Genomic DNA, 22,940 nt, shown 5'->3' with positions numbered 1-22,940 from the left:
TGATAAGAATATATTAATTATGGATTTAAAAAAAAGTTAAATTATAAACAAAATAATTCAAATTGAATGTTAATTAAAATATATTAAATGTCAATTAGTGATAAAGTTATTTTTTATATGATAAGATGATAACAGAATCCTAACCTGTTGAAGGTAGGTTCTGTTTTAAGTGATAAATATAAGTGAAAAAGGAGAAGTTTGTTTGTATAAAAGGATGTTTAAACCTAAGATATAAAAAAAGTTATGTAACTAAGAAATCAATTTAAAAACAAAAATTTGTTAAAAAGTTGTTATGGTGCTATTTTAATATTTAATTTATTTTAAAGATGTGACATGGGTAATTAGCCTGGAAATTGAGATTAAAAAACAATGACATCAATATTGAAGGTATGGCCTAAGAAATCAGTTTGTAGTTAAGGAAATAATGTAATTTTTATGAAAACAAAAAATTTTTATAAGTCCTTGAGAATGGCCTGAGGACCGAAACGTTTGAGAGTATTTAAGAAGGTTGAGAGTAAAATGGATCAAAATTGTTTATATTAATAATAAAATAAAATTCATTAGCCATCACACTTTCATAAGGGGCGTCAGTATAATTTAAATTATCTATCTAATGAGATATCTGAATTAGGATTGGTTCCACTTGATTAATCACTTGAAAATGAGTTAAATATTCAGAATCTTTTTCCTTGAGAAAATCAAGAAAAAAGCAGTAAAGGTTTAAAAGATTTCCTTCATGGACTTTTTGAAACCAAAAAATGCGAAAGGAAATTTGTGTTCGCTCCAAATAGAGTGCTGCGTTGAACCAATTCCAAGGGAGTTGAATAAATGCGGTTTTTGAAGCTAGTGTTGAGGCATTAGGACACAGTCTACAAGAAGTAACTATTTATTGGAAACAATACTAAGATACCAGGAAGAATTTTCAAAACAAAGGGGCACTTCAAACTTGGTGTTTTGGACAAGGAGAAGTTATTCGGAATTCCCCAGCTGGTCAATTCCTCAGGAAGCGAGCAACGACTTGGAAAATACAGGAAATATTGTGGGCCTTGTGGGCTAACACGAAAGCCTAAAACAAAGGTCGATCCATTGGCGAAACTATTTTCAGAACAACTTCTAGAACTCTCTCAAGTCATGACAATTTTTATGATATTCATAATTGCATATTTTACAAGTGCAATCCTTCCGTATTTCTGACTAATGTATCAAAATTTCTTTTGACGCTGGAAGCCTTTTTAATAACAAGCCTATTAAAAAAGCAATAATTATAAATTAGTATGAAAAAACAAGACCTGGATGTTGTTTTTATCGAGAACTTTGTAGACAACCTTTTGCTCAACGCTAAAAACCTTCATCTTCGTTTCACCATTTAAAGTGAAATCAATTATTCATTTCTCTTACTTGACCTCCTTGTAATGAGAAATTATTATAGCTACTAATGTTTAAGCTGGTGTAGCACATATGCTACGACGGTCCTAACTACTTTTCCTACCAACTATCGGATAATCAGCGTTGCCAAAAATCCAACGATTCCAACCCTTCCCTTCATTACCTTATAACTAAAATTCAAAGCATTAAGAAGGTCTTACTTTTTAACAACTGACGTTTACTACAAACCTAATATACATTTTTTCAACCCGCTATCCTACTATCCCTGCCATGCGTCTTGGCCATTATAAATTTTCTTACTTTTTGACCTACTATAAAGTTCCTATCCCTCTCTAACATCGCTCTAGAATGTTATTTACAGGATCCCTTATCCTGCTCTTAACTGTTGCGCTATCTTCTTATATGTTATCTATCACAATCTGCACATGCCATTATCCTAAAAGAGATTTATAATTATCACTTATCTGCTTTATAATTAACAGGATTGGATTCAAGGTGAATGTTCTAGAAACAATATTAGCATAAAAAAGGACCAGTTTCTGAGCCAATCAACGTCTACCTTGAAGCTAATCCTGTTAAACATAAAGTAAATAAGTGTTAATTACATACATTTTTAGGTTTAAGGCATGTTCAGATAGTTTGAAGTCAGTCTATGACTACATAGAATTGATAAGCACTGTCTCCTTCCTTCACCTTTATACATAATTTAATGATGTTGTTTTTTACACACTGTTCCTACTCTATTATTTTCCAATTTATTTCTACTCTATCTGTTTTCATTTCTAATACTTTGTATTTATTTCATGTAGAATTATTACGATGACATTTATTATTTAATTTTTTTTATTTCGTTATTTGTATCTATTAACTGTTCACGTAAGATTGTGTGTGTGTCACATATTATCTATAATTTGTGAATAAGGGGGGGGGGTCACTGTGAATATATTCTAGATCGGTTATAGGTGCTGGGATGATTTTTAATTTTAATGAAGAGTTGGGGCTAGAAAAATTTGGACCTAAGCTAAGAATATTACGAACGTTGGGTGGAATATCGGTTGATGAAATGTTGTGGACCCATTTGTCGTCACCTTTAGAATAAATTTTAGAAGCTAGCGATGTTTTATAAATGTTATTAAATTTGGAGAAGAGAAATGTTTTATCTGTAAACGGGTAGTTGTAAAAATGGTGAAGATAGTGGTGCAAAGATTGTTCAAGTGTATTTCGCTCATACTGGTTTTAGGGATATGGGTCAGAGATAAAATTTTATGGTTGAGGTGGTGGATTTTTCCAATAATTTCTTGAATTTTTAAGTTAAGGAGGGGTTTTTGGAATTTAAAGGAAACGGAAAATAACATTAAGATATTTAGATACAGAAATTTGGTTGAGGGAATTATAATTTGTGAAATATTTATTTGATTCTCGCTGGGATGGCATTTGGTCTGTTTGTTTCGGTCATTGCCAGTTTTCTAACCTTCTCCAGTTCTTCTTACCTTACTCTGGAATGTTATTACCGTTGGGTACTTTTTCTTTAAGAATTCTAATGACGATTTCATGACGTAGGGGGCCTTTTTTTTATCTGATGCGTCTTGAATGCGTGAATCCCTAAAAACTGAAAACAACTCTTTATATAATTTCCGCGTAAATTATGCGTAAAATTGAAAAAAAAAAAAATCAAAATATGGAACGAAATATTTCTAATATTCAATTTACTATATAGATCCGTCATTATGATTTGAATTCCCCCGACCGACCGTGGAAACTTAAATGGCTATCATGATATTGAAGCTTCAATTGTGGTGACGAATTCTTACGAGTTGAATTCTGAAACAATTTTATTATTTAGCGTTTTTTTCGAATTTTTGCACCGTTTGCACGCAAATCGCCCAAAATAGAAAAATCCTTTTTATATGATTTTTTTATTAACGCCTTCAAGACACGTCGTATGAACGTATATGAAGTGTCCGATATGAATTCGTCTCCAAATATGATTTACTATAAGCAACGGTAAACAAAAGTATCCCATTTCATTGAAAATTCCCGAGTTAGTAGGTGTACTAGAGAAGAACTTGAGAAGTTTAGAAATCAACAATAATCTCAATTGATATACAATAAGCCACTATTATGAGCCAGATAAACACAAATACAAATTTCTAAAATCGTAGAGGTTAAGTGAGTGAAAATGTGGGATATCCTGTAGATTGATATTTTTCGATAAATGTTTAGCCAATAGATGTGAGTTTTGATTATGGTATATTTTAGATCATATATAATTTTCAGTAATGTAGTTATTATGATAAAGATATTGTTGCTATAAGGGAATGCTTGGGGGAAGCTCACGCCCCCTCCAGCTGCCACGACTGGAGGAACTGGCTCCAAAAAATCTCCCAAGTCCGACCAGAAGAAATCACAGGTCATGGTTCAGAGAGTGAGGACGCTGCAAACTGTTTGTGGCTAGTGACGAATTCCAAGCCTTGCCCTAACTGTAAAAGCCCTATTCAGAAAAATGAGGGCTGCAATCATATGAGATGTTCAAAGGTAATATGTCATTGTGTTTTAAAATTACTGATTTTATACCTTGATTATACGTTTAATAAACTCATGTAACGGCATACTTTTTTTTTTTTTTTTTTTTTTTTTGGGTCTATATTACACTTTTATATTCTACAAATTTTATTACTATAAATTCTTGATTGAGTCATAAAAAAAAGGTGGTATGATGGTATGACCTAGACTCAAGGACTAAGTTCAAACCTACACCCCATGCAATCAATAAGTTGAAAGGAGTAAAAAAAAAAGAGTTGCTATGATCCATGAAAATAATTCACAATCGGCATATAAAGGCAAATTATCATATTAATTTATTTGATTTCCTGAGTAATTTTGTTGGTGGGATTGATTTTTTTAGAAATATTTAAGAAAAAACATAATAGTTTATAGTAGGGGTATTCACGATGTTTTGTTAAATGTAAAATGTTTTACCATGTTAAATGTAATAAGTATAGGATTGTGAGCAGCCCTATTTAAAGTCATGCTAAATGCATGAGAGTTTCTAGCGGATTTTCTGACCAACTTGTTTAGTAACCTTTCCTTTCAAACTTTACTTACTGTTTACTTCTAAGTTTTGATTAAAGTAATTCATTATAAAATGCCTAAATTGAGTGAAAAGTGGAAGTTGTGTGAAAGTATGGCCCTCAGTGCTTTGTTGATCTTTAAAATTGTGAGGAAGAGAATCAAGATGAGATGATTGAGAACTGTCATTACATTATTATTATTATTGTTATACATTGCTTTATTAATTATAAACACATTTAAAACAATTCAACACAAACTACGAGCAAGTACTGCGTATAATACTACATTGCTTGTTACTACGATAACAAACAAAATGATGACGAGCTCTGCTGGTCTGTTGCGTGACGTCATTCTCTAGTGACAGACTCTCAACCATGTTATATTGTTTTAACATGGTAAATGAAGAAAATATTTCTCCATTTAACATGAGTTTTTACATTTAACATGTTAAACTAAAGATCATGAATACTCCTAGTAAGCTTCCTAAAATGGACAGTAGTATTCTATATTGATATATTTAAGTGTATTGTTGACAATTAAAACTCCTAACTTTGGTTGCTGCGTAGCCGTCACAGGTGTCTTGTAGCACATTTGGATTTTTTAAATTAGTTTATCTGTTATCCGGACCTGTTTTTAGTTAGTTTATCGGCTTAGTTTTATCTGCATAGTAAAGAAATGAATACTAATTGACCTTTAGCAAGGGCTCTTTTTTATGACTTTATTGACTAGACTATATTGCTTATTACTTTATTTATTAAAAATGGCATCTTTGATGGATACAGGTTTAATTTTGCGTTTCGAATTGAAAAAGAAAGGTGATTATCTAGATAAAATATAATATCTTATTATTTTTAGAATGTAAATATTTTTCAATTTCACCGTTTTAAAGAATTGGTTTTAAGTTTTCGCAACAATGTTATTTCGATTGCTTTTTTCAGTGCAAATGTGACTTTTGTTGGGTATGCCTCGAGAGCTGGAAGAGACATAGTTCTGCCACTGGAGGATATTTCAGGTGAGAGTAAAACACATTTTGTAGCAAATTATTTATTTCGAGTTCAATTCGATTATATATACCATCAAATAATATAAAATGCTTACTCTGAATGTAAGAAATAAGTTGCATTACATTTAGTACAAGAACCGGGAAGAAAAAAAAGCAAAAACACCAGTTTTTGATTACTTTAATGAAAACTACGTATAATTACTAGTCAAAACTGATGGGTCTGCTAAGTATAGGTAGGGGAAATAAAAAATGTCGACAGTTTCAAAACTTAAAAAAAATTAATTTTCCATTCGGAGCTCTATATCTTTAAAATTACAAACAATACTATAAAACCTAAGAGAACATTATTTAAAGCAGAGTAAATTTGCTGAAATATTAATCATAGAGCTATTAACGTTAAATGGTTCTCGAGATATAGCTTTTTAAAAAGAAATATTTTATAAAAATGTACTGAAAGATTAGTAGTTAGTGTATTTATTTTGATAAATCTATATTTCAGGTATTATGTGACGTATAGATGTCTATTAGCACTCAAATTAAAACTAGTTTAATGTACTATAAAGTAATTTATTAACTTTAATTCGTTGAAATAGTAGTTTTCATGATATTTGCTAAAATAAATTGATTTATAGTTGTGCAGACAATAAATTTGATTTATGAAAAACTTTATTTCAGAAACAATAAGATGTACAGATGTTAGTCAGCAATTAAATTAAAACTAGTTAAATTTACCATAAAATAGTACATAACCTTTATCTTTGTATGAGTAGTAGTTTTTATGATATTTGACAAAATAAATTCACAAAATGTTAATTTCTAGTTGTTCGGATAAAATTGATTTTTCAAAAAATATATGTCCAGAACCATAAGACGTACATATGTCTACAAACCTTCAAAATTAAGGAAATTAATCTTACTATAAAGTTGTTTATTACACGTATTTTCGTAGAGGTAGTAGTTTTTAAGATATTCGCACAAAAACAGAAATTTGGCACCTAAAAATGTGTCCGAACAACTATAAATAAATTTATTTGAGCAAATATCATGAAAACTACTACTCCTGCGAAGGTAAACGTCTTAAACTACTTTATAGCTCATTAAAATAGCTTTAATTTGAGTGCTAATAGACATCTGTAGGTCGAATGTTTTTTGAGATATAGATTTCTCAAAATAAATTCACAAACTACTAATCTTTCAATACATTCTGGACAACATTTTTATGAAATATTGCTTTTTAAAAAGCTATATCTCGAGAACTATTAAACGTAAATAACTCTATTAGGGCTCATATTTTACAAATTTACTCCTCTTTAAATGACGTTCTCTTAGGTTTTCCTGTGTTGTTGCTACTTTTAAGATATAGGACTCCGAATGAAAAATTAATTTTTTTTATCGCTTTGAAACAGCCACCATTTTTTATTCCCCCTAGCTTTGACAGACTCATCAATTTTGACTAGTAATTATACATAGTTTTCATTAAAGTAATCAAAAATTGAGGTGAGATAACTGCCTTTTTGCTCCTCTTGGGCTCTTGTACTAATTGAACAAAATGTACCATTAAAATTCATTATCATTTTGATTAATACATATATTTTTAATTTCGAGAATGTAATGAATTACTTTTTTTTAAGATGAAAACCAACTTTTTTGAAAATACTTTAAGCACTGATGTTTCTTTTTCATTAAGCCTTAAAATAGCTCATCTTTGAGTTTAAACCTTAAATTTCTTCTCAGATCTTAAGGGAAAAATAACAAACTGAAATTTTTACATAAAAATCATTCTATTGCATTGTACAATGAAATGTTTACATAATCATATAAATAAATCGTATAAAAAATATATGCAATACATGATATCTTTGAAGTATGGGCCTACACATTTGTATTCGACTGTTGTAGGCAAACACAAAAACATTATGTACTGAATTTTAAATTTAGGAAATGGAAATTCTTAATTTAGAGAGAGCAACACAGTAGATAAAATGTCGCCATATAATGTCAACGGTGCATTAAATACTCTTAACCCTAAACAGAGTTGTGCAAAAATTAGTTATAATTAACTGGTTTTTAATTGTTAATTATAGCTAACTTTGGCGCATCTCTCTCTAGGGTTAAAAATATTTCAAACATACATACAACATACAATATGTTAGTAATACCAAAAGTTAAAATAAATCGATTCGCAAGCACGCATTCACAAAATCGATTTTATTTTCATTTTTAGTAATATAATAATATATATAATATATAACATGCTTGAAATATTGGGGTCCCTATATGTTTTCGGGGGTGCTAAAACTGAAAATAAAATTGATTTAGTGATCGAATCGATTTATTTTAACTTTTGGTATTTCTAATATATTGGGATGCCTATATATGTTTTCGGAGGTACTGAAAATGAACTATAGTGACATTCAAAAAATATAAAGGAACCCTAATATTTTAGAAATCCTAAAGGTTACATCGTAAAGCAAGTACTAGATCAAAAAATTGATTTCATATTTCTATTTTCAGCATCCCTGTTAACATAAAGAACCCCAGTATGCTAGAAATCATAAATGTTAAAATAAGTCGAAGCTTAAACCATGTAAGTCTGAGTACGAGGTGGGACCCCTTATGTGCTAAAAATCATAAATGTTAAAATAAATCGATACGCAAGTGTGTGATCATAAAATCACATCGATAGAAGACGAACCAAATAACCAACTCAAAACTATTTTTTAATGTATTGAAATTGTATAGATATTTTAAATATAAGAAGATGGTTAGGGTTTCGGTAAAAAATGAACATATAGTTTTTAACTTTGGTTAAAACCTCATTAAAAACTATTTGTTCTATTTTGACCGCAACCCCGACCATCTTATATTTAAAGTTATACGGTCAACTATATATAGATAGATAGATAGGTAGGATAGATATTTTAGTTTATAATTTCCGGGATGAAATAAAAATACTTTGTATCTTTTACTTATTTCTTAGATTGAAGACCTTACATAATGAAACATAGTGGAAGCAATATCATCAACTTAAAATTATGTTTAGAATTTACTAAAATTTAATTTAATTAAAATGTATTTATATTTTATTTAGATGTGATGTATTAATACACCATACACCCATAGTCAAAGAGGAGAAAACCGGTAAAATTATAGGAAATAATGAAACAGTTGTATAACAGTATAGAGATTATAGAAAAAGCAGTTGTATAAGGAAGTATTTGTTGTAGATTGATCGGTAATACCAAAGGAAAAATAAGTGCTTACTCCATCGTAAGCTAAATCTTTGCTTGGAATGTTTCCCCAGTTCTTGCGGAAACAACAGTGATATTTCTGCTGCTGAGGACGGTACCAAGAAACTTGTGGGGAGGACTTAGGAACTATACAATCTAGCTGTAAAATTAAATCTTAGGAAGATTTATAATTGATTATTTATTTAATAAATAATTCAATTTTTATCCATCTTTGTCTCAACACACTTTATTTTTCTTACAATTCCGACGTTTCGGCCAATCCGGCCATCCTCAGGGACATCTACCATAAAACAGCTTTTATTACATGTATGATCTAAACAATTCAAATTACTTGACATTATTATTTATAATTTATCTTACCATAATACAATTGTGGAACTAAAATTATTTAAACACTCAACTTCATGGAGGCTATTCTGCCCAGGTTACAACAACAATTTCTATTTCAACAATAAAACATTAGGAAAACATATTCTTTTGTTAGTAAGTATATCCTACATTATTTCTAATTACCTAATTAGTCAACTTTTACATTAAAACCAAAAATAAAAATTCATTTATCACAGTAACTTGTTAAAACTTTATAATAACATTGCTTTTAACCTTCCTCCACTCAGTTCAAGCATTAAAAATATTTATTATAACAATATTTTTGTTAATTTTCCTCTTTATTTCATGAGTAAAAATCCCATCAAGGCTAATTATAAATATCCCCATTTAATTTATCCTATATTTTTCATAAATTAATTTTACTTAATATCTCTGCATAGTGTTGGTTCAAATTTCTTGTATCTGTTTTGAAATTTACAGTATAATTAATATTTTCAGATACGTAAATGGATTCAAGTATTTTCCTTTTTAACGTATTATTTTCTTTATGTAAAATCATTGTATTTTCAGAATCAAAAAAGTGCTGGTTTTTGGTGGCATGTTGTACTAGTGCCGTTTTATTTGGATCCATTTCCTTGTTTTTCAAATCATTATTGTGTTGATAAATTCTGTCACCCAATAATTGCCTTGTTTCACCTATAGATAGCTGGACAGTTCAGACAGGGAATTTTATATATTAATCCCGATTGATTCCTTGTATCAATTTTGTCCTTTAATATACTATAATAATTTTTGAATTATTTATTAAAAAAAAATTAACCAGTCTCAAGAAAGTGTAAAGATTATGAATAAAATTTGATTATTTATTTTATGGTACAGGATAAAGAAACGTCCTCCTTCTAGCTGAGAACTTGAGAATTCTCTTAGTAAAAGAAAAAAGTTATCTGGGTTGATAGGTGAAGGAAAAAATAGCTGTGATAATTTGTTAATATTATGCTCTAAAAAAAAATTATGAAAAACAATGAAAAAATAAAGGATAATTTCAACCAATTGAAAAAAACCATTTTTAACTATTATATTATGGCTCAAAATGAACATATTCTATGTATAAGCCTATTCTTAGTAAAAATAAAATGTAAATCACTCTAAACTTTATAAAGTCAGAATCAAATTCCTAGTAATTATTTAATAATTGATAATTTTTATATTTTATTGATGCTATAAAAGTTTGAAATTTCTAGATGAGTTAGTTATTTAAATAAGTTGAGAAGCAATAACGCCCTGTTGAAAATGCGGTAATTGGAGTCATAAATTTGTACTTCTATTACCGAACCAAATGCGCTCAATCAATCAATCAAGATAATTTTCTCACCTATTTCGGTTCAATATAAGATGTGGCGGAATCAGTCTCTAAATTAGGGTCTCTAGATTGGATAATTAATTTGCAAAGAGATTGTGTAAAATATATTTATTCGAAAGAAATTTTTGTGAATTTTTACTTTTCCATTTCATTATTTTACTGTCCGTTTTTATATTCCTTGCAGTGGAAAATACATTAGAAACCTCTCGCCGAGTGATTGATTGTTAGGCTGTTTTCTTTTCTTTTCTGATTATTGTATGTATTGTTCATGACGTAAACTTTTTGGAATTCTCGCTTGTCTCACGTTTTAGTAAAAATATAAAATATTATATAAGGCTGCTTATACATCATGTCGCCCTTTACACTCACTAAAAAAATATTGAAAAAGATGTTATTTGTTATTATAGATGATGAATCTTGTTTTCCATAAGAGCTAATTATACTGATGAAATTAAGAGTTACAAAACGGCTAAAAGATTGTCTGATATTCAATCGTTCAGCTGATACTAAGGGGAACAGGGTCGACTCATATTCCGTTGCCCACTTCATTTTTCCGGATTTCATTTAGGTGGAACAGGCGTGAAGAGAAACTCCTGGACCATCCCAACGACAGCAGGACAACTCTGAGTTTGCGATTGCCAAGAATTCCAATGAGGTCGATTCGTGTTGGTAATTTCGTATGTCAATGTCGTACCAATGAAACGAAATTAATTCCAGACATACCAGATACTAACAGAGTAGTTAAATAAATTTCCGACACAAAAATAAACTTACCAACAACACCAAGAGAGTGTGTTCAGGGTAGTCACCAGGTAACTGTACCCCTCAACACCACCGGAACTTATTAAAAAAGAACTGATGGCCATAGGGTATAAGGTACCTCAACTGGTAAATGTATTAAAGGAAAACAAAGATAAACATGGTGCAACAACCAAAATAGCTTTAACCTTATTCTTCGTAGATCTCAAGCAATTACATATTAAAAAGTCTGATTGTGCAACTCGCGGTTTCTATGTATTAAAAATAAAAAGTTAGGCGTAGAAGACATTTATAAGGTCACACGCTACTCCAGTGCCGTATACTACTCCAGAATAGTAATGGAAAAACACTAACCCAAGCAAACATTAGTTTAGAATCATAAATGCCAGAATATCGGACACACGAAGCACATTCACCACCACTTACCCAGGTGCGTTTTGTGGGGCCAACAGCATGAATCCGAAGAAGGTAGCAAGGCAAATGGTCTCAGGGCATCCCGCAAACACAACCTATATCCCACGATCACCATCTCCACCGAAACATCCACCTTTATACCTCAACCTACATCCACTAATCAAAAGCCCAACCATCAAATTCCTTTCATCCCTTCTTTACCCAACGCCACTGACCTTACAAACCTCCTCACTTCATTCCTATCCGAGTTAAAATTTCTAGTGAATCCCCTTATCTCACTTTTTACAATTCTTATATCCGAACTTATTCCTCCACCAATAAAATCTTAAATGACGTCTGTAAAGTCCCTATCTATTCTTCTTTGGAATGCGAATGTTGTTCAAAACCACGTTAGCGAACTAACAGCTGTTAGTGCACGACAATCGATGTAACCGTAATAACTGAAACACTACTAACCAGTAAACAGTTACTAAATACTGAATATACTTCAGTACCAAATATGTCGGACAGAACACCCCGACGGTACAGCACATGGTGGCACTACTGTAATCATCCACCGTTCGTTTTCACACCACTTCCTACAAGCCCAAAATGTTCTACAAAACACAGCCGTATTAACCCAAACTTTTCTCTTCCCTATTACACTTTTAGCAGGATATCCCCCACCAAATAACTTGGGCTTACATTTTAGCTTATTTACTTTACTTTGAATGATGTTCTATTAGGTCTTCAAATGTTGTAGGTAGTTTCAAAGATGTGGAGCACCGAATATAAAATTAATTTTTTTTAACATTTTGCAACAGCCGCCATTTTGTCTTCCCCTAACTATACTTGGCAGACTCATCAATTTTAACAAGTAATTATACGTAGTTTTTATTAAATTAATCAAAAATTGGAGTGAAATCACTGAATTTGTTTGCGACCGGGCTCTTGTATTGTAGGTAATGTATTGTAGGTTTGGGAAATATATCTACTGGCCAAGTGCAGTTAATATCCTCTTTACAGGATCTTCGTGGGATGTTTGAGGTCAGGAAGTTTGTTTATTAGGCGCTTTAGGCCAATAATTATGTTTTGAAGAATAAACGAGGCATTTGGGTTAGAGTGTTGACCAATAACAAGGTGGTAGTGAATAAGCTTCCTCAACCCCTTGTCTTCGCTCTTTCCCCGTTCATTGGTTCATTCGAGACACTTTTATTATTCCTATCATAATATAAATAAATCATAATCAAGAAATATTTATCTCAGTTTTCCAATCTTATCTTATTGTCTTATTTCGATTCGATCAAAAAGTACAAGTTAGTGGACTGAATTCAAGTAAAACAAAAAAAACAACTCCAAAAATAGTTTTTTTTTTTTTTAAAAGATTCTTTATTTACTTACTGATTTGTTTTTCTTATTATTAGTTACTTCTATTACAATCATTGTTATTATATCTTATGTTGTATTAACTACCCTAATTATATTTTCTTCAGTATATACTCGATATGTATTAGTTATTCCTAAATTAGAAAATTATTATAGTTATTATTATTATCATATTTCAGTATCTTTCTCTTATTATTTTTCATTTTTCGTCATATCTTTAAGACTACTTCCTGTATACGCGACGTATTTGAAATAGAAATATAACCGTTAAACGGTTGGCCACCTCCTCCCCACTCTTCCACGCTTCCGATTTATTGTCACCTTCTGTTCAATCTATCGCTTTGAACAGGTAGGTGGTCCTGACTTGTTTTTTACTCATTTATTATCATTATTATTATTTTTATTTATATTAATTCTTTCAAGATGTTTATTTAATCTCGACTTTCTTCTTTTTTTTTTTTTTTTTTCCGTATTGTTTTTGTCTTATGTACGTCTCCTGGACTTTTTAAACTGTATATTTCACGTATTTTTTAAAATTTTAATTCTTACCATTGTTACTTATTTTTTTATTCTTATCATTGTTTATTCAAGTTTATTTTATATTAATAATATTTTATGTCTTCCTTCCTTGTTATTTATATATAATTTCGTATCAGTTTATTTTTACATAATATTTATCCTATCTTAAATTACCTTATTGTATCTTATTGTTGTAATATTCTTAGTTTTTTTTGTATCTTTTTAGCCCTGATGAAGCCCTGCAAAGTGGGGCGAAACGTCGGACATTAAAATAGTTATAAACTATTTGTTCTTTTTTTGACCGCAACCCTGAGCATCTTCTTATATTTAAGTTTTACGGTCAACTACATATACATATATATGTAATATGATGCAAAATCTACGGGGCTCTAAAAAAGATACGTCTTTCAAAACTCTTCTCTCCAAAAGTAGACGTTTTTTTTTTTAAGTTAATTTCTTAATAACACACTTAAAATACACGATTTAAAAAATGATGACCGTCAGAAAAAAATATTTTTAATTAATCAACAGTTCTAGATGTTATTTTGAGTATTTTATTCACAGGTGTAACAGGTTTGAAGCAGTCCATAGGGCAGATGAAAAACAAGGAGTTCTGATAACTGAGGTAATAATAAAAATATATTTAAGTTGCATTTTCTATATTGAATTTTATATTTGTCCCATCTTAGCTTACAGAAAAGGGATAAATCAACGACGATATTACGAATATTGTTTGTTACTTTTTTTTTTTTTTTTTTTCGTAGTACATGACACATTTGATCTTAGTATTGCACTTATTTTTGTATTGTCCTCAAGTTTTTGATTGATATTGGTTGATCGCCCTGTTAATAAATAACGTTCAGTTGAGTCATAAATCGTATTCGATAGTTTCGAGCCGCATTATTTTATATGGAACCTGATAGTACAAATACAGAAAACTCACTTTGTAATCTAATCTCTTCTTCTTTACTTAAATTAAAATTCTAATTCGAGACACCAGCTAATTGGTACATGTACCTTCCCCTGAGTTGAGTAAAATATTCTCATGGGTCAATGAATTGTGAACTGCGGGCTTTTTTTCGTGTCCCTACAAAAGTGTTTAAAAAATGCGCTAAAAACGATATTTCCTTCCCCTGTCCAATCGGATCGAATTTTTACTGGAGCAGACACTTCATACGCGTGTATAGTGTAAACATGGCGCTTAGAATTTTTTTGTTTGATCCGGTAAAGTTCAATTTTGTCTTGGAAACAGTAAATATACAAGTTTCCGACTTTAGTGAAACCTCAAGTCTCTTCCCCCCTCCTTCGCCCCCCCTCAAAAAAAGAAGTATGCAAATATTTATGAAATACAGTCTGAAACAACTGCTGAAATTCTTGGAAAGAACATATAATAAAAGCAGGGGATATATTAAGAAGGAATGAATGATAACTGGGGTTCACGGATGTTTTTTGGAAGTCAGGCTTACTGGAAGTCGCTCCCGAGGAAAGCCCAAACTGCTACAGACGGACTACATCTTCAAAGCTTGGTTAAAAGGAAGGAATTAATGTGAAGACCTTGAAGTAGCTGGCTCAGGATCTTGACGCTTTGCTAGTTTGGATCGAGATATCTCTACGCTGAAAGATGAAAAAGAACATTAGGTTGAAGGAGCAACAAATACAATTCACAAAGCAAACAATATGCAAATATATGGTAGTATAAAACTTTGCGAAACGCAACATGTCTCTTTCGGGTGGCGGGTTTGTTGAGAGATATTTGGTAGAGTGATCTTGAAGATCAACAGGAATACATATAGATGTTATTTCAAGGACACTCACTTACAAGATATGTTGAGAATCTCAATAAGTAATCAGGAGTATTGGTTAATATAAAAATTGTTAGTAAGTGTGACAGGTTACATATGCCACATTACACTAACTAAAATTAAAAGTTATTACAGCTATAACATCTAATTTTTTTTTCGATCCCTCTGAATTAGAAAAACAAAAGATGAATTAGAAAGTTGCATTATGTTTATTACATAATTCAGATTAGATACGGCCTTTTTCTACCTTGGTACTTGAAGGTATACAGTGAGATACGTACAATAGCATTGATTAAAAAAAAAAATCAATGTATCAATGTAAATGTATAGATTTGCTATGCATGCTTTACATCAAACAAAATGTTATATTTTTTACCTAAATAATAATTTAAAAATTTTTAATAGTATAAAGTTGACTATAACCTACTTAGCTGAGGTTTGATGGGTCCAATTCTGTGAGAGTTCTACTAAAAATATTGGGAGGTGAGGGACCTCCACACAAACAACATATATCTGTGCTACACATGCTATAAATAAGCACAATACTTGGTATACAAAAGACAACTACCGCTTTAATTTATAGTTATGGATTTTTATATTACAACTTATACCTTTCGTGAAATAGAAAGTATATTGATTGAATTTAACCATTTCAAAGAACCCCCAACACACTCTGCTTCTACAGAGTGACTAAGCAATTTCCCTTGGAGAAATCACCTCTAGATTTTCTATTTTAGAATAATTTAAAATATTTTAAAGAATTCTTACCGTGTCAAAGAAAATTAATTTTTAAGACTTTTTTGATGATTCCAAACCACATTCTGGATATTTTTGGCGTGGTTAAATTTCCCACCAGCCTTCGGCTTCACAACTAAAGTTTCTAGCTTATAACTAGAAAACTCAGCCTTTTCGAAATTTAAAATTTCTCAAAAAAATGCGTATATTAAATTTAGCTCCTAGGGCCCGCTATAAAAATAGTCCAGGCAACGAAATTTCATTAAGGGTGTTTTCTAGAAAAAATCAAGGAAGTATCTTTAGAGTTTTTTTTGTTTTTTTTTAGCGTGCGGAATCTGAATTTCAGAAGTTTTCTAAATCTTCAGCAGCGGGTATAAGAAAAATTAAAAAAAACTCCTAACATGATATTTTTGAGATTTTAATAATTTTGAAAACAGGTGAAAGCGATTTTTCAGACGTTTCCGGGCGGTTTTCTTTTACATAACAAAGAGTTTGCTCTTGCTATTACAGAATAATTGCGTCCCTTTCACACGCACACGCGATTATTCCCCAATATTTTCTTCATTTTTACCTAAATAATAATTTTAAAATTTTTAATAGTATAAAGTAGACTTTACAATTATCAACGATTCATAACTTTTGGTAGTTCATTGGATTAATGTTTTGTAATTCATCTTTTTTTCACTAGCTATCATGTAGATCAGAAGTCCTCAACCCTGTGTACCTGTAGAAACCTTTTTATGTGCTTCAGATTGGGGAGTTTTCGATAAACTATTTTATGAGTTTTTTTAATATTTAGTAATTACATGGTAATATAAACAATTTTTTTCAACATTGCATTATTAAAGAACTTAAAATTTTACAATATAAACAAATTACTGTAGATATTGTAACATTTTATATTTTCCAGCTTGTAGTTAATACTTCTTGATTTCTTTCTCCCCTTTTATAGTTGTAATGACAATTGAATGACAGTGTAGCAGTCTGATTGAATGACCTTGTACGGTATATTTTATAATATTAAATTATAGTATTTATACTTTATTTGTTTCTTATATTTATGTTTATGCTTCTCCTTACAGTATTCTGTTTTTTAAATATCATTAACAATAGCCAACACCAAATAATTTACAATGATTACAAAAATAAATTTACGTTGATCCCCCCCCCCCTATCATCTGAAAATTACCTATAAATGTGCCCTCTGGTAGAAAAAGGTTGAGGACAACTGACTATGGTGTATGATACAATTGAACAGTCGGTATTTTTGACTTCTAGAAACGAAACTCGTTTTCTGCCTGTTAGCTTTTCTAAGGTAGCCGTTCCAGAAACTGCATTTAACATATTTATTTATTTACTGTATAATATATTTTATTTTCGGTAGGCTCTACTGACCTTGTATATCCTTGGCCACCCCCCCTTTTTTTTTTTTATCATGACCTCCTTCCTGGTCATTTCTGACATAAGGGGTTGTCTAGAGGGGAGTTCACCAACCTATTCTAACCATGGTGGGGAGTCAAGTGAGGCCGCCAAGAAATGAAAAAAGTCACGCCCCAGGCCGGATTCGAACCGGTGCCTCCCGCAGATTTCAGGTTCCAAAGACCTGTGCCTCAACACCTGAGCCACGGACGGCCCTCTCCACGCTTGTCTGTCTGGATACTGCTTTTCAGTTTGCTGTTTGTAGCTCTTTCACATCTTTGTCGATCTAGCTTTTGGCCTTACTTTTGGTCTGTTTCCAACGATACTGGCTTTCATTGTTGTCTATACAACAATATATCTATATAAGTCCTGATGAGTTGCTTCGAACCACATGTCCCGCCCATCCTAATCTTCTTGCCTTCATATCATGAGATATTGACTGACCAGTCTCTAAGTAGTTGACTGTTAGATCTTTTCCTCCTTCTGTTAAGGTTCTGATCCTAGATTACTCCTATAACTGTACGAAGGACAAATTTCTCGATTCTACGTTCTAGGGTATCAGGTCTCGCTGAGGTCTGTCAGCCAGTCAGAGCTGGTTTTATCATGGCATTGAACTCCTTTAGCTTCAGATTTTTAGAGATTTAAGTATTCTTGACAAAGAGAAGAAAGCTCTGTTTGGGCCTTTCACTCGGTTGATCTTTTACTGATGTTATCATGGAGCCGAGGTATTTGAAACTTTCGAAAACGATTTGCCATTCACGCAGACCATTCGTTAGGGTGGATTTTTCGAATACAATCATATACTTTGTTTCATTTTTATCTACCTGCAACCAGTTTTCCACTGCTTACCTTGTTAGAGTCTTTCCATATCATCTTGTTCACTTCCTAAGGCTGTAATTTCGTTCGCATACGCTAAGATATTATATCCATATATTCCACATATTTGATGTTCTTCTAATCACTTTTTTTAGGGCTAAGTTGAACAGCATTGGTGAGAGTCCATCTCCTTTTTTTTTTTTAGATCTGTTCCAACTTCAAGGGCTCTAGATACTTCTCCTTGTGCCAGGACTCTGCACATAGGATCATTCGTACACGGTTTTATCAGCCTTACCAATTTTCCAGGGATCCCCAGCTCATGTATCATAAATATTCCAAAGGTCAATGTAGTGGCTATTGGGGTTGTGTTGGGTCGGAACGGTGTGGGTTCAATTTCCACTTATACAGTAAATATTTATTTCTCGGCCGTCTTCGAATATAATATTGATGTCGGTGGTTAGCACAAGACAACAACTTCTAGGCAGATAATTAGAATCATTGTTGTAAGAAAAAAGGAGCGCTCACTTGTCAAACTAATTTCTCTAGCTAGTACCAAACATTACAATGATATGTATTACACATTCATTTAATTTAATGCAAAATTTGAATATCTCAGACCCCTCTGAAGGTTTACAAGGTTGAATTAGATGTTCATGATTAGATAATTACCTACCGATTATGGACTACATAGTATTGTGATGTGAAATTTTGAATTCGTGTTTTCGGCGGAAATATACGTTTTGAGGTCCTCATAGTTCAAATTACTAGGTCTCGTAAAATATTCGGAGCGTCTCTGTATGACAGCTTGGCTCAAAAATGAAAAAAGGGTTAAAAATTGAAATTATATATTTAGGTTGTGTGTATGCCTGTGATGGTAATATCCACTGTTGCTGTAAAGCAAATTTTTCGTTAACATCGTCCAACCAGAAGTGCTACTTTATATATTCGATTTTACATTTTTTTTTTAGAGTTTCCAAAAAAAAAACGGCTTTAATGATTTTGTTCAAACCTGGTATATCAATGTAAGATTAAGTGATATTATTCGTCATTGAAATGGTTTAAGAGGGTTTAAAAGACAAATTTTGAAAAAACCTTCCTCTAAGGTACATTTAATTTTTTTTATTTGAAGTAAATAACAAGTTGTCATAGTTAGAAATAATAAACAACGGATAAATACGAATTAGTATCGAATTCATACGTAAACTGCTTCATTACCTATTGTTAAACTGTTGTATTCTTGGAATGAACAAAACTGATATTCGTTATTTTCTCTTCGATAAACCCTAAAATACGGATTATTATAGTAAGTTATTGTGTGATGCACGCACAGCAGCAGATTTTTCTTAAGCCTTTATGCTGACGAATTCTTGCGACGAATGTTGGCTGGAATACAAGTTGATACATAAAACCCAGTCTCCAATTTCAAACGGCTGTATTTCATTCCTCGTTAAACGCTACTCGATTCCGTTGTAGAAAACCAAATTATCTTATAATACCATGATTATTTATAAGTCGTAAGAATTTGAAAAATGAAATTGACAAAAAAAAAATTTTTTAGGCTTGAAAAAATAATTATTTACAAGTACGCTGAACGATGGAACCTTGAATTCAAATGCAAGTTGCTGTATGGTGTTTGAATTCTGAATTTTGTCGCTAAATTTAAAAGTCTCTTTGAAACACAGAACTTAAAATTCCAAATTTATTCGCGATATTAAACTTGGAGGTAGTATTTTTTAGTTGGCTGTATCTTTAAAGCCAATATTTTAAATTGTTCTTGTTTATTTTAGATTTGTCAAGAACTGCCTCATTGGTTTTGTGAGTCTATGTATAAAAAATATAATAGATTTGATTTTCCTCTCCATGATTTCTCTACTGCCCTTTCACTGTTTTACAGTATTGGAGGGCATTTACAAACCAACATCCAAGAATGGAGATATATCAAAACCGTTAGACTGTAGTTTAAGTGCAGGTCTTGAGAGAAATTTTCGGAGACTTTATCCTTCAAAAAAGGAGATCCCATATTCCCCGTTTTATTTAATATGGTGCTAGAGAAGATTATGAGGGTAAACAAAATAAGGACCGAAGGATGTATTTATATGACTCAATGTCCTTGCGTATGATGGTGCTGTGGCCGTCACAGGAAAAAATTTAAATTATTTCTTAGAACAATTGTGAAGAATATGAAAAGACAGCAAAGAAGGCAAGGGCATACTGAATAAAAGCAAAAGAAAGAATTTGATATTATCTTGGAAAGGCTCGGCAAGTTGATATTTCATGCAAGGAGAGTGTAGCTTTGAGAGTGTCAAGAGATTCTTGTATATTGGTACAAAGACAAAAAAAAAATTTAGAAAGAGATAAAATCAAGGAGTGGAAACGGAAAAAAATGCTAGTAGTCTCACAAAACATTTTTCAAAAATAGAGATATAATCCACGACATTAAATAAAATTGTATAAGACGATCCTTTGTCCAGTTGTTATTTATGAAGGAACCAAGTTATGAGTGCAAGTTAAAAAAAAAATATGTCTTATTTTGTCCTCATTATTATAAAAAAATAATTTTAAATTTAGTTATAATAATTATAAACTAAGTGGGAGTGGATAGCTCATTGGTAAGGCAATGGACTACTAACTCCAAAAGCCCAGGCAGATAATAATAGTTTCATTGTAGCTATTGAGTCAGGCCTTTGGGTTCGGGAGCCCTTCGGTATCCACCCAGCCTCATAAAGTGAGTACCCAAATCACCTCCTTGCACTACCGTTGGTATAGTAACATCACTCCTTACACAGTACTGCGCTCTTGACTCTTCATGGATTATATTGGTACAGATTTCATTTTTAAAAAAATTAATTATTAACTAATTAAATTTAAAAAAATATTTTTAATTAATAGGTAGTTATCATTATTTTAACTGTATAAAATTCAATGTTTAAAAGAATTTTTTTTCTTCTATATCATTTGAAATTGAATAGTAATAATAAATTTTAATTTGTCATTGATGTATAACCCATACACCCATCTAAGTGTTGATAGAGATCCAACTCTTTACCAATAACTTTTAGAGAAATTTCATTTTCTTCATACACTCAAAGTACAAAAATTTGATTCTCAAGTTATTTTCATGAGTTATGTTATCATATGATTAAACTAAAGTTACCATGAAGGTTATTTATTTGCCTCCTCACGATATGGAGAGGGTGAAAAACGTCTTGGACAAGATGAAAACGATTTAATCCAGCCCTGAATATATGGTAGTGAGTCAAAGGTTGCCAACCCAACTAAAGAAGGATATCTTTACTACTTAAAAACAAGCGCATAATGTAAAGACCTATATATACATAATCAGATACAGTTTCTTCTAGTAAAAAAGGGTAGATAAGATGGCTAGGTCATGTAAATCGCACAAATAAAAAAAGTCTCCGTAAGAATATTTTGGAAAGACGTCCAGATGGAAAAACAGAAAGACGCAGGTCTAAAACGATGAAGAGACGGGGTCTGGAGCATTTGGAGATCAGTCTGAGTGAAAGATGTTTGTGAAGAACAAGAACTATAGCGCCATAGAAAGAGTTAGTTGATATAATTCTATTTCTGTAATACCTACCTATAATAGAATAATATTGTATAATAATAGCTATTACTATATTTATTTATTCCAACTTTGTTAATTATATGCTACAATATATATTCCAGAATAATATATACAGTGCTTGAATAATATTTATTTTGCATTTGCCTGAGAATTGTTCACTTTTTCCAAAATCCATACCGTTCTAGAAAATTTAATTCAGTCATAATTCACTATCCAATACATTTTTAGATAAAATATTTTGTTGATTAAAAATACAATTTAATGTTTAGTAGTGTAGTTATAAAAGGGATTGAGTAATATTTAGTCTTGTTTATTTTGTTATTATTATTGATGTTCACCGTTGTGATAATCCTCTATTTTTTTTATGAATCAGTTACTTTTTTAAAATCTCGACCTTTCCTATCATCATGGAGTATTTTATTATTAGTTTTTCCTCCAGGTAGAATGCATAATTAATGCTTTAGATATTCAGTGCTAGATAAATAGTATGGTTGATTTCACCTAATGCTAATACAAATATTTAGAGATTTACGTATCTTTTAATTTATTAATTACATTTTTCGTATTTTTTAAGAGTTTTTTTTTTTTTTTTTAATTTATTTTATTTATTTATTTTAATTTTAGTATGTATGAGATCATTCATCACTATTACCTATTGCCCACAACTGTGTGGCAGATTGTAATATCTATCAATAAATAAATCTATCTATCAATCAATTACATTTTTAGAATCATCTTCAATAGTCTTTAATGTCTTCAGAGGAACACATTTTTAATTTTTATATACTTTTTTTTTTTATACAGCGAAGTAATAAAAAGGCTATAAAGCATATTTTATTATTTTCCATGGATAAAGTTTTTGTTAAGAACGTATTAATGATTATTTGTTATTTCAAAATTGATATGTTATTGAGTTTTGTTAGTAGAGAATTTTTTATTTATTTATTTAATTTAGACATTTGGACATTTAGATAGCTTCATACTCTGCTTTCCCGGAGAATGTAATATCTTACTAAGTAATAAAAGTATCTTAAATATAGAGAATATTCACATCACACGGAGACACATTAAATTCTTCGACAGTCTCCCTGCTTCCTTCAATCCAGTATTCCAGTCTATCACC

At 31.0% G+C, this 22,940-nt stretch overlaps 1 protein-coding gene across 1 annotated transcript in view; it reads left to right on the top strand.

The window, feature by feature from the left end:
* LOC106692724 (ankyrin repeat and IBR domain-containing protein 1) overlaps window positions 1–22,940 on the top strand; it is a gene marked incomplete in the record, with an annotated part of 86,830 nt that overhangs the window by 34,490 nt on the left and 29,400 nt on the right. The window contains 3 exon segments of the mRNA XM_067053017.1: window positions 3,702–3,921; window positions 5,397–5,470; window positions 14,024–14,084. Coding sequence (XP_066909118.1) covers window positions 3,702–3,921; window positions 5,397–5,470; window positions 14,024–14,084 — 355 coding nt within the window.

The sequence above is a fragment of the Halyomorpha halys genome, unplaced genomic scaffold (genome assembly GCF_000696795.3).
Source record: "Halyomorpha halys isolate HHAL.00 unplaced genomic scaffold, Hhal_1.1 Scaffold68.1, whole genome shotgun sequence".
NCBI classification, from domain to species: Eukaryota; Metazoa; Arthropoda; class Insecta; order Hemiptera; family Pentatomidae; genus Halyomorpha; species Halyomorpha halys.
Note: the sequence above shows the minus strand (reverse complement) of the source record. Positions and strands in the feature narration are given on the sequence as shown.